The 16,489-nt window shown below is 35.2% G+C and overlaps 1 protein-coding gene across 7 annotated transcripts in view; it reads left to right on the top strand.

Moving 5' to 3' along the window:
- Nucleotides 1-16,489, top strand: part of LOC131692830 (zinc finger protein jing homolog) — a 252,302-nt gene that overhangs the window by 223,833 nt on the left and 11,980 nt on the right. For all 7 annotated transcript variants that reach the window (XM_058980140.1, XM_058980134.1, XM_058980139.1 and 4 more), the window contains 2 exons: nt 21-162; nt 237-414. In XM_058980140.1, coding sequence (XP_058836123.1) covers nt 21-162; nt 237-414 — 320 coding nt within the window. The remainder of the gene's footprint in view (nt 1-20; nt 163-236; nt 415-16,489) is intronic.

The raw sequence follows: 16,489 nt of genomic DNA, 5'->3' as shown, positions 1-16,489 counted from the left end.
TAATGTGTTTCGATTTTCAGTTGGCACTGGAGAAGCACGTCAATAATCACTTCATCAACACGGACAATGCGAGTTCGAGTAAGCGATCGTCGGATCCACCGGTTCCCAAGCTTCTCCGCAAGACTGGCAAAAAGATGCGCTACCGACGTCAACCGTGGTCAGGTGAGTGATGCAAAACAGGTTAGAAGTCGTAAGGTGGGCTTTAATTAAATGTTCGTGCCTTTTAATCTCACCAGCACGCCGGTTTGATTTCTTCGACATTGGAGTGATGGAAGGGCTGCAGCATAGACTGATCATGGCCGGCAGTGTGGCCAGTGCACGCAGGGGTACAGTGACGTTCCGTGGACAAGCCGCAGGACGGCGAACGACAAGTACGGGAGAGGAGGTGTTCGTCAAGTGGTACCCGAGGGAAATGTAAGTACCTGATATCGTTTCTATTGGTTTCTAACTATATGTTTAGTGGATACGAACGAACGCTCCAACCTACGGAGTTTAGTTGTAAAATATTAAATTGGCGAAAAATATCATCTAGTGTATTCCTAACTTTTGTAACCATTTCATAGTTTACCGTAACGCATAACAACGTGAGCATCATTATACACTGTTTAAATAGTTGTCGGAGTTTTTTAGTCCAATGCTTTCAACAATCAATCCCTAATAAAAAAAATTATAAACAATCTAATTCCATTATCACTTCACTTTACTTGTATTTCGACGTCGGTCGCGTCTTTTTAAGACCGAGGACTATTTTGAGCCACCTTTTCATTTCAAATAAACATTTAAATCATATTTCGGCATTTTTTACACTTGTTCTACGAGTTAATGGTATAAACTGTGTACACCAGTTAGGAATTACTTTTCGATTTCGTTTCATCAGTTTGTAGCACACGACTTGACCACACATGTAGGACGTTAATCCTTAAAAGCGCAAATCATTTTTTTCGTATTTTGTGAAATTTATCCCACAGCTTTATTACGTTACTGCCATAATTTTGAGACGTTTCTCGCAATGTTGTTTTAAAACAACATTGCGCATTAAAGGGTTAAGTTTAAAAAAGAAACATTAAAGGGTGTTTTTCGGCCCTATTCTGCGCGGCGTGTGACATGAGACGACTAATCTCACCTCACTTCACGTGACTTTTTTATCCTATTCTGAGAGTCGACTCGGGTGATGTGAGATTCCCCATTGCGGTTAAATGGGTGTCTCACGTCACCCGAAGTGACTCTCCAGATGTGGGTGAGAAAAGTCACTTAGAGTGAGGTGAGATTAGTCGTCTTACGTCACACGCTGCGCAGAATAGGGCCGTTTTACAATTTTTTACTTGTGTTCTCATGAAAACGACTGGTAATGGAAGAAGTCCGGTTAAATACTAAGTACTGATAACTATGATAATCAAACCGGCTGTCACATTCTGATGAGTTGAAGTCAAAACGTTAATCTTAACTTAATGAAGATTAAGATTCTTCTGCACAAAATGGTTTTATCCAACTTTCTACTTAGAAAGAGAAAGGAATATTGATGTTGTTGTAGTCGTTTGGGAACTTTATATCTGACCAACTTTTTCAATTTCAAGTGTCTTGCATCAATTTATTCTCAGCAGTATATTTAAACTGTTGTATTTATTAAAAAAAACTCTAGAAAGAGAGTTGCGGCGACTCCATTTTGAATTGATTGGATTCGGGTTTAGCTGTCAACAAATAAATCCAATCGAACATTGCCTATCCTTAAAACATTGGACGTGTTGCCATACAAAGCCGGGGCATACGTTGCAAAAAATGCTGTTTTTCTCTCTGCAGTTCTCCTTCTAGAGTTTTTCTAGTATTTATCGGCAAGATTTATTTTATTTTTCTTTCTTGATTTTAACCCTTTTCAAAATGTAATCGCGTTGAGAGTTATTTGAATTATTGTTTTGTTTTTGTTGTTGTTGTTTATTTATGACACTTTACACCGACGAGGAATTATTGTTTTACCAAATACAATAATTTATTATTCTACATTATTGTAGTTCAACCAACAGTTTCGGAGCTGGCCAGATATTTCTCAGCGAACTTCGACAGTTTCATATGCTTGGAAATGTTATATTTTCCCTTCCATTTGGCGGAAGCTGTTTGATATGTGGCTTATCGTAAGTCTATTACCACGAAATAAATTTCGTAATCATCACGCAGCTTTCGGGGTCGTGTTTTCGCTTTCGGGTAGAGCTTTAAACCTACAACGGTTTCGTGACTTTTTCTATACGTAAACGGTTTTGTTGGGTACATTCGTACCCCAGAGCTAAAACCGTTCTAATATGCCTAGGTTTTATTGAATTTGTAATTAAATTAGATAGTTTTATTCAAAAATAAGTCAATCAAAGCAGCATTTTCAAAAATATTCGTGTTTTGAAATTTTTACTATGCAATATTTCATTTTTTATAGAACAGGTCTTTAAAATATGCCAAAATCGCCTTTTTTCTTAATATAACTTTGGAAGTTTCTAACCGATTTTGACAATCTATACGGTGTTGTAAAGATTATTAAATTGCCTTTTGAACATATAGTAAATAATTAAAAAATCGACAAAAAGTGTTTTTATTCCGATGCTTGTTTGAAAAACAAACGCCAATATAAACAGTAAATATACAGCAATATGCAGTAACGAAGTTAAAACAGGAAGGCGTCGAAGGAACAGGCCAGTGCACAGTACGTTCCAGAGCCTGGGCTACAGAAGATGAGGAATTGAGTGGTGTGTAGTACATATTATATACAAATCATATTCACGAATGTGTTTTATCTCTTTCTTCCTCAAAACCAAAAAGTATGATAACGATCCAAGGGCCTTTTCTAGTTACTTTGCTATAATAGCTTTATTATATCAAATAACAGATTCTATTGTTCAGCAATGTTGAAGCCTATACAATTTAAAGCAAGTTTCTCGCTTACTATGTATCGATATTTTGCTTATAAAAAAAGATATAATAAATTTTCCGAATTATATACACATGACAAAACACTAACGTAAACGGTTTTGTGGGGTACATTTGTACCCCAGACAAACTTTAAGCGGGTACTGTTAGGTTGGTCAAGTGAAACAAATAGGTTGCACCTGCTTTAATGAAAGTTTAATAATCAATTTGATTTTTGATAAAGTTTGCTTACAGTTAAAATAAACCATAACGGAATAACAGGGATTGCAAATAGCTGTGGGCTACAAATGTACCCCACAAAACCGTTCTAGGGTTAAGGTTCAGCTTTTGGGTCTGTGTTTTTGCCATCTTGAAATCACTACCGGGCTATTCCACAAGTCTATCACTAAAACACCATACTTTTTCATCCATATATAGCAGACAAAATATGGAAATAATAATTTGAACTGTTGTTCGTTTGTGTTATCAATGCATTTTTTGGGTTTCTCTTCACTTAGCTCTAAAGTAATGAATCTTCATTTTTCGAGGAATAATACAATACAAACTACTACAATGTTATAGTGATGTAGACATTTGACTACATTACCATAACTTTTCTGACATTACAGTACAAGCAATAATATGCCATTCGAATTTAACTTGTAAATGTTTTATTTCCAAACATAATAAAGTCCTGAAACGCAAGTATTTCAGAACTTTAATTACGGGAAATACAATAGTTACATTGTTTTGCTTTATGTTGTTCTTAGCTTCTTCATTGTGAACAGTTCCACATTCCTGATATGATGAAACTGAATAGAGTTAGCTTCCAGCTTTGGAAAAAGCAAAAATTTCTTCAAACAATAATTATTACACTTCGCTTACAGATGTCCGAATATTGTAAGCGTGGATATCAATCGATATTAGGTTGATTCTAAGCGCTTGGTTCACTGGTTCAAAGTGACGTTTAGAGCTGGATCAATTTGACACTCGTTTTTTTCTATACGCATGTCCCGTCCCGCACCCGATTCGAGCTCGATATTATAAAATTTAATAAAACCCGAACCCGACACAAGGCCGGAAATTTTTAAATTAAAAAACTCGTATTTAACCTGAAACCAAATGAAAATTTTGTAAATAAATTTTGTAAATGTAATTTAAAATTTGAAAATACAAACCCGACCCGAAACCGAAAATTCAAAATTGAAGAAACGCGATCTGAATCTGGCTTGTTAATATGGAGAATCAATCAAAGATACCCATGATTTTGAATTTTAAGCACCCGAGCTGGATCCTAAGCACATCTAAGAATGATGGAATCATTCGAACGAGAAGTAACACCAAACAGTTACTGGTGAGTGGAATTTGCAATTATATTTACTATCATTGTACAAGCTTGCAATGTTCTTAAAAACTTAGGGTAAGACCCCGAAGGAAACATGAACATCTGCAATCGCAATCATAATGATTTGCAAAATGATGAATTAGCTGAGGTCTCATCCAAACGACGAGAAGGTCTACTTCTTTTTTGTATCTTGTATTTTTAATCTCAATTAAGCATCGCTTCAGTAGAATGCTGTTTACATTTTGGGTCAACTCAGAGCATCTTGCGTTCATCGGCAAAGTTGTTGGCCAGAAAATTTCCTCGGTCTTGGCGGTACTGAACGCTTATAATGTCAAAAATCTGTCACATGCGACTTTTTTCATACAAACCATCATGCGGCGGACATTTTTTAAGTCAGCTTACTGTATGAACTTAATTTTTCGTTGTGATTAAACTGATCTGCCACAACACAGATTTCTACCAATTAGTTTGGTTTTTTATAAAATATATAATTTTGAAAATTTTAAACTCAATAAATACTTCTATATTAAAAACGTACCCCGATATTTGTCTTCAAATATTCAAAGACTGGATGAATATATATAAGAAAGTATTATAATACGTAAATTAATTTTTTGCTTTAAGATCATTTGCCTCTTTTCAAATTATCTCTTTAGAAAAATCTCTATGGGAGGGGTTGGAAATCGAACCCAGGTGAGCTTCGTTCAAGGCAATCGATTTACCAACTACGCTATATCCACCTCTCGTGAACATTTTTATTATAGATTAGTATTTGTTTCAAGAGCATCCATTGGATTAATCACAAATATTCCAGTAATTTTGAATTCTTTTCCGAACCACGGTTCAACGTCCTTTTCAAGCTAAATTACACGGCACTACAGTGATTTTGTATTTTTCAAGTGACCTAGTATAGGTTGTAGATCTCATGAAATGCAACACAAGACAATGTTTGAAAAATGTTAGTTGCCCTCAAAATCTTGACTTATGGCAAAAAAAACTATTTTTCGGGACATTCGGCATTAAAAAAAATTCCACGCGGTCATTTTTCAACCGATTTTAAATTTTCTGAGTGTTCTGGAAAGAAGAAGAAATGACCTTTCCAACGATATGCTGTGTTCTTTTGTCAAAGATACTTTGCGGTTTTGGGTCAACAGTATGAAAACACCCATAATTTTGAGATTTTTCAATGAAAATTATGTAAATTAATCAACATCCATCTAAAGAAGCATCTTTGTTTTAATGAAATTTTATTGTCTCGCACTATAATATAACTATATTTTACTTTGGGGGGGCGGGAATTGGCTTTGTATTCCATATGTCGGGAATTGGCTTTGTATTCCATATGTCAAATATGAGCTTTTTCTGAAAACTATAGTTCACTCACAAGAGTTCTCAAGTTTGTATGGTAAAAGATATTGAAAATAGGCAAAAGAAACAATAAATTGATTAAAAATGTCAGTATCTTGTGTATCCCATAATCTGCAGATATATCGCGGAAGGTGTAAGGATCAACATTGCCGAAGACTGAAAATTGATCCGATTTTGCAGTAAAAAGATATTCTCATATAAAATTATGTGCTGCCCCTCTTTCTCGCACATGCCTAGAATAGGCAATTTCAAAAAACCGGTTGGTCTTCAAAGTTAAATAACTTTGTCGGAAAACCTCTAATCATTATGCAACCTTCAACAAAGCTCTTCGTTATAAAATAAGTTATGTGGCCAAAATTTTGGAAGTATGCAAAGTTACTGTGGAATTTTTTATTTAATTTTAAATTTTTATTTCCGAGTTTCCATATATATATATATATATATATATATATATATATATATATATATATATATATATATATATATATATATATATATATATATATATATATATATATATATATATATATATATATATATATATATATATATATATATATATATATATATATATATATATATATATATATATATATATATATATATATATATATATATATATATATATATATATATATATATATATATATATATATATATTACTATAGAAACTTCAAACCTCTTGTGGGTGAACTAGAGCTATCAGAAAAAGCTCATATTTTGCATATATTTTGTGCATTCAATTACCATTTGAATTAGCAGTGTTCAAAATTGTTGCCGATCTAATGTGCATACAATCCATCTACCACTGACCGGCAGTGCTTTTATGGAAGAAACTTGTCTGCATCTATTTATTTGCTTTTACCCATAGATGTAAACATGTTTAGCCCTGTAGATAGAAGGCGATAGCTCTACTGCAAATCCAACGACCCATTTCAAAAATGCCTGTTTATACACGTACATTCTGAGGTCGTCTTCATATACAATAAGCCCCGTACGAATACATCTACGTATCATTTGGTTACTTGAAATGTACTCGCACTTCCAGAATGAAAAAATTCATTTTTGATTCTAGCACGTATTCAGTATATTTGAATTAGGTAAATAACAGCAATAATAAAAACGATCTCACCAACTTAATACTTCAATTTCATTGTCTAGAAGAAAACTGATAATCTTGACGGTGCTGATTATTCGCTAGAGTGCGCTGCGATTTTCCAAAATTCAACTTATCTTCATTGATTATTCTGTACTAAACGGCGACCTAAGCACTATTTGCACCTTTCCGGACCGTTCACGTGACAAGCGTTCTATTTGACCAGCTCAGACTTTACACTTCACAACAGCTAGCCTTCAAATGAGCTTTTCTTCACATTTAAACAAATTCACATTCATGGATTGAATTCTTTTAGTACAAATCAGAAATGTGTTAAATTTGTTCACATTTTTCGTTAGCCGCTGTTTAAGGCATCAGGAAAGTAATTTTCGATTTCTTAACTTCATGATGTCGTCACAAGGCCGTCAATATTCTTCTCTTGCCGTTTAAGGGGTAGCTTCATCCTGGCCGAAACATCCATAGATAAATCTAGACACTTCACAAGGGTTCACTTCACTGTCGACAGAGTCATTACAGATTTTCAAAACTCGAACGTAGAAATTCCTTTCGGAAGAAAAATCACGCCAGCGAAAAAATTCCACCTCCGTCGTCAATGGTTGCTACGATCATTGATAACTCTGCCATTTTTCAACCGATTTTGATCATACGTAGGATGTCGTTGGATGCGGAATTGAATGCTCTCGCTAAGTTTCTATTTAAACATAATCGCTTCCTAATAAAAATACGTAGAGCATTTCTTTTCCATACGTTTATTTGACAAATGCCGTATTTGCGAAAGCTTTTTACGCCAAAGTTTCCTTTTTTAACATAGCATGTTACAAAAATCGTTAAGACTAATTTTAACTACACTAGTAATTTGTCTAAAACTAACACTGTAAACACTTGTATTTCATAATGATCTTGTATTTTCGTGTGTATTTATTTACATTTTTATGCTATTGTCTGAACTTAAAACAAAACTGAATATTCTAGGACATTTTAATTTGTGAATGATTAGTCATGGATGATAGATGAGGAGATGAATCTAATTTTAACAGACACTGTTTTTAGAAAATGATAGCTAAGTTCCATGTATAGAGGATCGCGGTAAGCCAGGATGTCTCTAACAGGAACATGGATTGGTTTTCTTCGGACTTGTAAAGAATCTAATTGTGATCTGGCTTCACGATATTCAATGCACGACCAAACAACATGCTCAATGTCGTGGTAACCCTCTCCACAAGCACAATGATTTCCCTCTGCGAGCCCAATACGGCGGAGATGCGCATCTAAAGTATATTGATTGGACATGAGCCTAGACATAACACGGATGAAGTCCCAACTCACATCCAATCCTTTGAACCATGCTTTCGTTCATACTTTAGGGATAATTGAGTGTAGCCATCGTCCCAGATCTCCATTGGCCCAAGATGTTTGCCAACTAGCAAGCGTCCTCTGTCGAGAAGCGCTTTCAAACTCATTGAAAGCGATGGGTCTTTCATATATTTCACCATCTAGTGCACCAATCTTAGCTAAATTATCAGCTTTCTCGTTGCCCGCAATAGAGCAATGGGTGTAAATTGATAACATTTTCTTGTTAGGTTACTCAGAAATTCTCGTATCTTGCCCAAAAAGAATGGATTGTGATTATCAACCCTCTTTGAGCGTAGAGCTGCAATTGTGCTGAGACTATCAGTAAGGATAAAGTAATGGCTCGGGGGTAATGTATTAATTATTTTCAAACTATAGTGAATTGCCGCTAGTTACGCTATATAAACCGAGGCGGGTTCTGCAAGTTTGAAAGAAATTGAAAAAATATTTTTGAAAATACCGAATCCAGTGGCCTCATGTAGAGCATTTCTCATATTTTTAATGAAAAAATCGCAAAATAATGGGTACTTTCATATTGTTATACCAAAACCGCATAGTACTGGGAAGGTCATTTCTTCTTCTTTCCAAAACACTTAGAGAACTTAAAATCTGTTGGAATATGACCGCGTAGAATATTTTTTCGTGCTGGAAATCCTGAAAAATGTTTTTTTTGCTATGAATTAAGATTTTGAGGGTATGTTAAATTGATCAAACGTTTGCGTTGTATTTGACAAGATCTACAACCTTTAATAGACCACTTTTAAAGTACATTCATTTTTTTTATTTTATAGCACCGTGTCATCTAATGTAAAAAAACGCATTGTCATAATATTTTTGTTCATTTCTTTTTGCTTCCATTGTTTACGTGTGACCAATAAAATTTGATACGCCTTCATCGAATGGTTTAATGACAGAGAGAGTGCAAACAATTGGTTCCCAGTACACGTTAATAAATAATGAAACAAGATTAACTACTATTTCGGCATACCTTCCTGTAGGTTATATAGTTGAAAACTTTACAATGAGTTTTTCAAGACAGAAAACAGCACTAACAAAATCCGCTCAAAGATTTATTTGGACAGAGAGTGATGTAAGTCTAAGCGTATTGTTCTATTCGACGAAGTACCCAGGTTGTTCGTGATCATCAATGAAAATTGTTTTGATGCAGTCTACACAAACGTAACATTTCAACGTTCCTGCCAAATGTCAATGAAATATGTATCGATTGCCGTACTGTTGTAGATGAACAAACTTCGTTTCCCTATTTAGATATCTACGAATTTCAAGTGCTAACAAGAACAGATAGCGCATCGCCTTGCTTCAGTTCGTTTCCTGCTTCCAGTCGGACTTCACCATTGCGGCCCGTAAGGCATTATAATCTGCATACTGGATAAACAAAAACTATCACATAAACTTGCAGCAGCTGCCATTGTTGTTCTTCGAAAAGGCGACTGCTTTACATAAACTTGCTATTACCATAACCATTACTTTGCCCCCATTCCCTAGAAACAACTAGAGCTGTCCACACCAAGGGCGACAATGCACCCTAGGTTAGACATGCATTACAAATCGTAAGTTTTTCCAAAATCTGAATGTCAACTATTAACATTGTCCGAACGCCAAATGGCCATTACTACCTTCACATACTACATATTTCGTAAACATTTGTCTCATTATGAAGAATTACTTTTATGTATCCCAATTTGGATACGAAACACATCAGTACGCGTAGATGAGAAGGAAGCATCATAGCGTAAACCAACATTTTTCGACCCTATACTGTGGACTTTGCATTATATTAATTCCTCGAGCCTCGATAGTCCTGTTCATAGCTCTGTAATAAAGTTTGCGTCACGTATTCTAGTAGAGTCCAGAGAAAAAGGAAAACGGAATTCAATCTCATCATTCCCAATCGAAAATCTAGATATACAGTAAAATAAAGAAACAAGAGAAAAAGAACAGAACAGCAACTGATTCCTGTGTGCTAACATTTTCATATATGTCGCATACCAATGGAGTAGATAACAATCCTGCCTAATTCTACACACATAAATAATAACAAGAAATGGTTCAATTCAATCACACTCATTTTAAGCTCGAATATGCTAAATTTTTCTGTGTGCTGTACTTATCGTCACAGATTTGTATGTCCGAAAAAATAACTTTAAAATACTTGTTCGAAATCTTGAATCAAAAATCATCTGTTTGATGATTTTTCATTCCAAACTAGCCCTTCCATTCTAGTACATCCCAAACAAGAGGCAACTTAGAATTGTCTATTTACTAGCCATATATTCAGTCAAAATCAGCAGTGGATCGGATGGTTAACTCCTAACTAAATTTGAACATGTCGTTAAGTTTTACAATATATATTTGTCATATTAGTAACAAATAATTAGTAGAGTTCTGTACACAGAAGTGGGCACCCTAAGTTTTTTGAATACTAGTGCCATGTATGTCATGTCATGTTACCATATTTTAAGATGAGCTCCCTTTTCATAAACGTTAGGAGGTTGCAGACCCACACGTGGAATGCATACGCAAAAACGGTGCTTTTAGACAGAAATGGGCTACTGTTTGTACACAGATGTAGGCCACTTTAATAACACTGTTATTTGCTTGGTAAAGTGATTCTATGAGTTATGAAAAAGTCTTGATGACTTATTCTTGTTATTCTTGTTCTTTTTTCATTTTTATAGTTAGAGTAAAGAGCCTATCAGGGAAAGTGAGACACGTATAAGAAGGTATCAACGTCTATGGTTCGAATTTATATAATAAAACATGCCTAAAAACAGTGCAATGCTCGTATTTGAACTCAACGAAAATTCGAATACAATTTTCGCACTACCATTTGAGCCATTGCGTTGAACAAAAATGGTAGACGATTTTAAGTAATTTAAAATGTAAAACAAATCAAAATTGGCACCTTTAAGCTAACGCAAACCTGCCATATCCAATAAACGAATTGAATAAAAAAAAAGGTAGACGATGCTCAAACCAACGGTTTCAATTGAGTAGAGTGACAATAGAAACAAAGCGAAAATTGACTCATTACCATATATTTTCTTTTTTAAATTAGTAATTGGCGACCCCAAAAAACCCAGATCTACATATTTGACGACTCGTAGCTTTTTTTCTCATTGTAGTTTGTCGTTCGAATCCGTCATTTTGCCCTTCATTTTAAATACGCCATTTTGAATTTTGCAAATCGGATGTGTAATTAGCGACCTTGAAAACCTCAGATTTACAATTAACTTCATGTATCTGCATTTTTTGAGTAGAAAAGAGGGGTGGCTCACTTCTCTCTAAAATTTGGAAAAAAAGACTCAAGAAACATTTTATTTTTAATCCAAGGAAACAAAATTGAAATCCAATTTTCAAAATTTACGATAGTGGAAAATTGGGTTTTTGGTCCTCTTTCGACAAAACAAAATATTCCGGACATTTCCATTTTTACCAGTTTACGACCAAAAATCAAAACGTGACCCACTTCTGTGTACTTCTGCGCTACTCTTTCCAAAAGTTTAGAAAATTCTAATCTCACCGCAAAAAGCTACTAGCGATGAACATTCAAAAAGCTACTAGCGATGAACAACATAAATATTATATAAGCAATGAGATATGTACGAGATACACGAGACGATATCAATGGTGAAGAACTATTTCGGCGCAAGATTCTGAATATGTTTTGTATTGTATTTTTAACTTGTCGATTTCAAAAATAACCGTAAGTTTTCCCGCTTTAGACAGATTTTAAAAGATATTTAAAAAAACTGAATTTTTAGAGATACTCCAAACTAATAGGAATTGCCATCATTGTCATTCAGTATAAAACTGTTTAATGGCCTTTCTAGACTCAATATCAAATGGTAACTATGCATAGCAATTATTGAGCCGCTCAGTCTGGCCGCATGTTAGAATCCATATTGTTTATCGTTAACGGTTATGATTCTACAAACTCTCAGCCAACACGTTGTTGGCCCAAAGAACGTTGAAAGTGCTTCCAATGGTTTTGAGGGGTTTTTATGTGCTTAGTAGACATTATTTTCTGGTGCATGTTGGAACGATTTTGAACGTGTTCGAGTGAAAAGATGTCGGACACTGCAGACTAAAACAAATACTTAAAAAGCACCTCAAAGTTCATATAAAGCTTTTAGTGAACTTCCAAGCTGCTTAAGCTTTAATGGAATTTGCAAGCTGTTTAAGCCACTATTAGAACACGATATGTATCGGAAAATTACTTAAACCGAGAAGCTTATGCAGCTCCCTTACACGAACTTTTGGTTGTTTGGATGTGAAGACAAAGAAGAAATATAAAGCTTCATGTTATCTCAGCAATCGCTGAACCGATCTTCACGAAACTAGTTTCGAACGAAAGGCCTAACGTGACATTTTAGCATCATTATTTTCGTCTTTGGATATTTTGTTTATTTTCTAAGATATTGGTGATTTTGTTAAACACAACTTGTTTTAAGCATATGACTTTTGAATAAAGCAAAACATTAGTAGGGGGCCTATAAAAATACTTTTCTGACAAGATTGTCAAGATCCGTTCACGATCGGCGGTGATATTATACCTTTTATATTTTATTCCTCACTCACCAATTTCCAATAACTAAAAATGAGACCATCACATACAGGATAAAAATGAACCGATTTTGAATATCGGAGTATAAAAACACATCTACGTGATTCAAGAAATTCAATTCCGAAAATATTTTGTGAATTAAATCAATAATAAATGAACCATCTCTCAAAAATTAATGTCAGTTCACTTCAAAGACAAAACAATGTGTAATTCATTTCCGTGGCTTACTGAGAGCTGTATTTACTGTATTTATAAATCTTGCAATTCTAGTGAAAATTAGACTTCATTTGCAAAATTTAGATTATAATGGTCATGGCGCAAAAATCACCGGTAGCATTATTCATAATACCAGTTAAGCACATCAAAACGAAGTTTGTTTGCATTCGATAAGTTTCAGGTCGAATTAATAACATTGGCTCGTAACAATGTGAAAGTTGTTTAAAGTGCGTTTGCTGTCATTTTTGCCAACTAGCCGAACCAGGAAGCCCGCCTATGTTGGCTTCACTCATTTTTCAAAAAAAACGTCTAACCATTCAACCTCTTGGAAAACAAAAAAGAATGGAAACCCTAAAAGTACATGGTGTATTAATTAGCCATTTTTCAAATACAGTGAAGGGCAGTTTTTATCAGCCCCTTGATGAATTTTAGGCTAAAAACACTGGGTAATAAAATCGGGATATATTCTTTGGGATCATCCATAAATGACGTTGCATTATATGGGGGAGGGGGGAGTTTTGTATTTTGTGATGATGTGTGACGACAGGGGGGTAGGGGGTCATGTCATGCTACGTAGCTTTTTTTAAAGGGGAATAGAATAGAATTTTTAAAAAAAATTACGGTGGCAAGGGGGGCAGGGTTACCGTCAAGCTACGTAATTACCAGGGGGTATTTAGAGGTTTGTGACGAAATGCTACGATGGGGGAGGGGGGTGTTAAAAATCACTCAAAAAATGCTACGTCATTTATGGATGGTCCCTTTTCTTTCTTTTTAATGAACGGAAGCTGTTGAAGTATTCTTCTTTAGTCCCTAGACATAGTCTCATAACCATTTCTGATTATTTGGTAAAAATTTCCCTTAAGGGGGGTGGGGTGCAAAGGTTTCAGCGAAAAATACACTTTTTTGTAGTACATTATAGTGTATCATTTCAATAATTTCTATGCAAGAATATCGACAAAGGACTCGGTGACGAAGCTTTTTGTAGAACGTCTCTGGAAAAAACATGATTTGCGGTGTTACCTGCCACTCAAAAACTACTTGAACGTTTTTGAGATAATTCTTCACGTTTTAAATAAAAAATTTCAATTTTCGCGAAAAAATCCGCCTTTTTATGAGTAATTAATTGAAAAATTATCCCAAAAACTCAACGTAAGGGTTAAGTGTTTTTATATAGAAAGTGTATGCAAAGTTTCAAAGAAATCAGTTAAGTAGTTTTGAATGGCATGTAACACCGCAAATCATGTTATTTCCAGAGACGTTCTACAAAAAGCTTCGTCACCGAGTCGTTTGTCGATATTTCTGCAAAGAAAAATAACAGGATGTTGTTGAAATGATACACTATAATGTACGAAAATTTTGAACAATTCGCTTTACGCAAAGTTTTAAAAAATCGCAAGAAAAATGTTTTTTTACGCTGAAACCATTATCTCCCCTTAAGGGGTTCTTTTAGTTTTGCATATTTTGCATCTCTAAGATAATTAAATATGCTCAAGAAAGAATTTACTCGAATTTGACTTAATTCGTCTGCTAGAGCCCATGAAATGGATTTGCATTTGTGTGTTGCGATACGTTGCGAAGCACGGTGCTATTCGTAGATTGCATACTGACGAATATCTTGTTGCCTATAGGTAATTGAACTCATCTTGCTTGTGAGATAAATAATCGGCAATGAACTTTATCTCTTCTGAGTTTAATAAACCAATAGCATAAGAATCGTTATTGCAGGCCACGACCATCTTCACCGATACTTAGGATAGAGTACGAAATGTTGTAATGCTGTAATATCTACTTAAGGAAGGCCCCCGACTCAGCGACGCTTCCATAAGCATTACGGAGTTGGATTGAACGACAGGTATAGGTCTAGGATTCGCCACAAGCAGGCAATGCGACCACGAAATGAATGTTTTTAAGCGGTTGGATGGTCAGTCTTCGAGTATACGAATACTCAGAGCAAAAATATATTTAGTTATGTTTTTTTGTGTTTATACACTGGATAGCCGACCATCGAGAGTGATTTACTTTTTCTCTAAGCTACAGCAATTTCAACTCCACACAGCCGGTCGTGGGTGTATTGCTAAAACTGTGAGGTAGTCTGATATCTATAGTAGTTTGAGAATTGGGTAGTAGGATCACAAGATAAAAATATTTTCAACACTCTCAAATCAAGCTACAACTTAGTCTTTCCGTAAAACGATTCATAGCATCCGCGACAACACCAAGCTCACCTAGCATCAGCGGGCTTGTAAAACTGCAGCCTACTGTTCGAGAGAGGCAAAATTAGCAAAATTGAACGAAGTGGCGACTGTCTGCCAAGTAAACATCAATCCTTGGGAGAAGGACCAAATTTTCCCCTGTTTGTCTTGAAGTAGGTAACGTCCCGTTCTCTATCCTGTCTAGTCCAATGTATCATGATATTAACAGCGCGTGCTAAGTTGTCAGTGATACAATCCTTTATTCAACTTTTACGCTTGAGATGGACGTCTGTTCTCTGTTCCTAAATTTATGCTGCTTCTCAGTTTCGCACGACCCAAAGTAAACTTGGTCTTAGTCCCACTGCTCTGTCCTCGATATTACGTGATGCTCGTTAGGCAACATTGCTTGTTTGGTGGCCATTCATAAATCATGTCTCGCAGAAAAGAAAAAAAAAGTCTAAAATAAACCTCCCCTCGAAGCTTATTACAAATTGTTGTTGGTTTCATTACCCCTGCTCCACTAGTACGTTTCAAATTCATTTTTAGTTTCCATCTTGGTGATTCATGTTACGTCACAGTCTTCCACAACTGCCAATACGCGACATCTTCTATGAACGGTCCCCTGATGATATCTCTACACGCCACCAAAAAAGTACTGAATATTACGTACTTTCAACCCAACTAAGGCCTTCCATGCAGGAAGTCAAAAATAAGTAAAAGAGCATAACTGATTTTTGAGTAGCTGTGTATTAACTAATCGTTAGGTGAAAATCACTCAACGGAAAGAAAGATTTTTCAGTGAGATTTACGGGTGTAGTAAAGTGCGGATTATTATTAAGTAACTAAAATAGGTTTACCTGAGGATGTATTGTCCTACCATGTCGATTCTCGGTAAATTCCGCTAAATAAAAGAAGGCCAATAACTTTTCTTCAGGAGCTTCCGCGGAAAATTCTGAAAATCCTCTTTCCTTCAACTACGTATATGTATATGCCTAGAAAAATGCAGAAACTATATTAATCATGAATTATGTATATTAGTTTAATAGTCTTACTTTATTTTTGGAGTTTTTCGTTTGAAAGCTATCACACAAAAACACATCTTTTTTCACCCAACGATAAGTTTAAAGTTCGAGGATAGAACTGACTCGCTGGGTAGAAAAAACTTAATCACAGAGGTAAAATTCACCTAAAAAATGTAAACAATACGGTTTACTTACTATTAGGTAGTTTTAACGTCACCGTTCAGTACTTTTTTGGTGGCGTGTAAAGCAGGCAATCCAATGAAAAAGAGGATTGACAGGATTTTAGTGTGCCTCCAGCACCCTGTGTCACATCTTTATGTTGGTTGTACATACCAAGAACACCCAATCGTGAGTTGAGATGGCCGAAAGATTAGAGAAGCAACCCTTCCCCACTGATCTATGTAA

The sequence above is a fragment of the Topomyia yanbarensis genome, chromosome 3, assembly GCF_030247195.1.
Source record: "Topomyia yanbarensis strain Yona2022 chromosome 3, ASM3024719v1, whole genome shotgun sequence".
In the NCBI taxonomy this organism is placed as follows: domain Eukaryota; kingdom Metazoa; phylum Arthropoda; class Insecta; order Diptera; family Culicidae; genus Topomyia; species Topomyia yanbarensis.
Note: the sequence above shows the minus strand (reverse complement) of the source record. Positions and strands in the feature narration are given on the sequence as shown.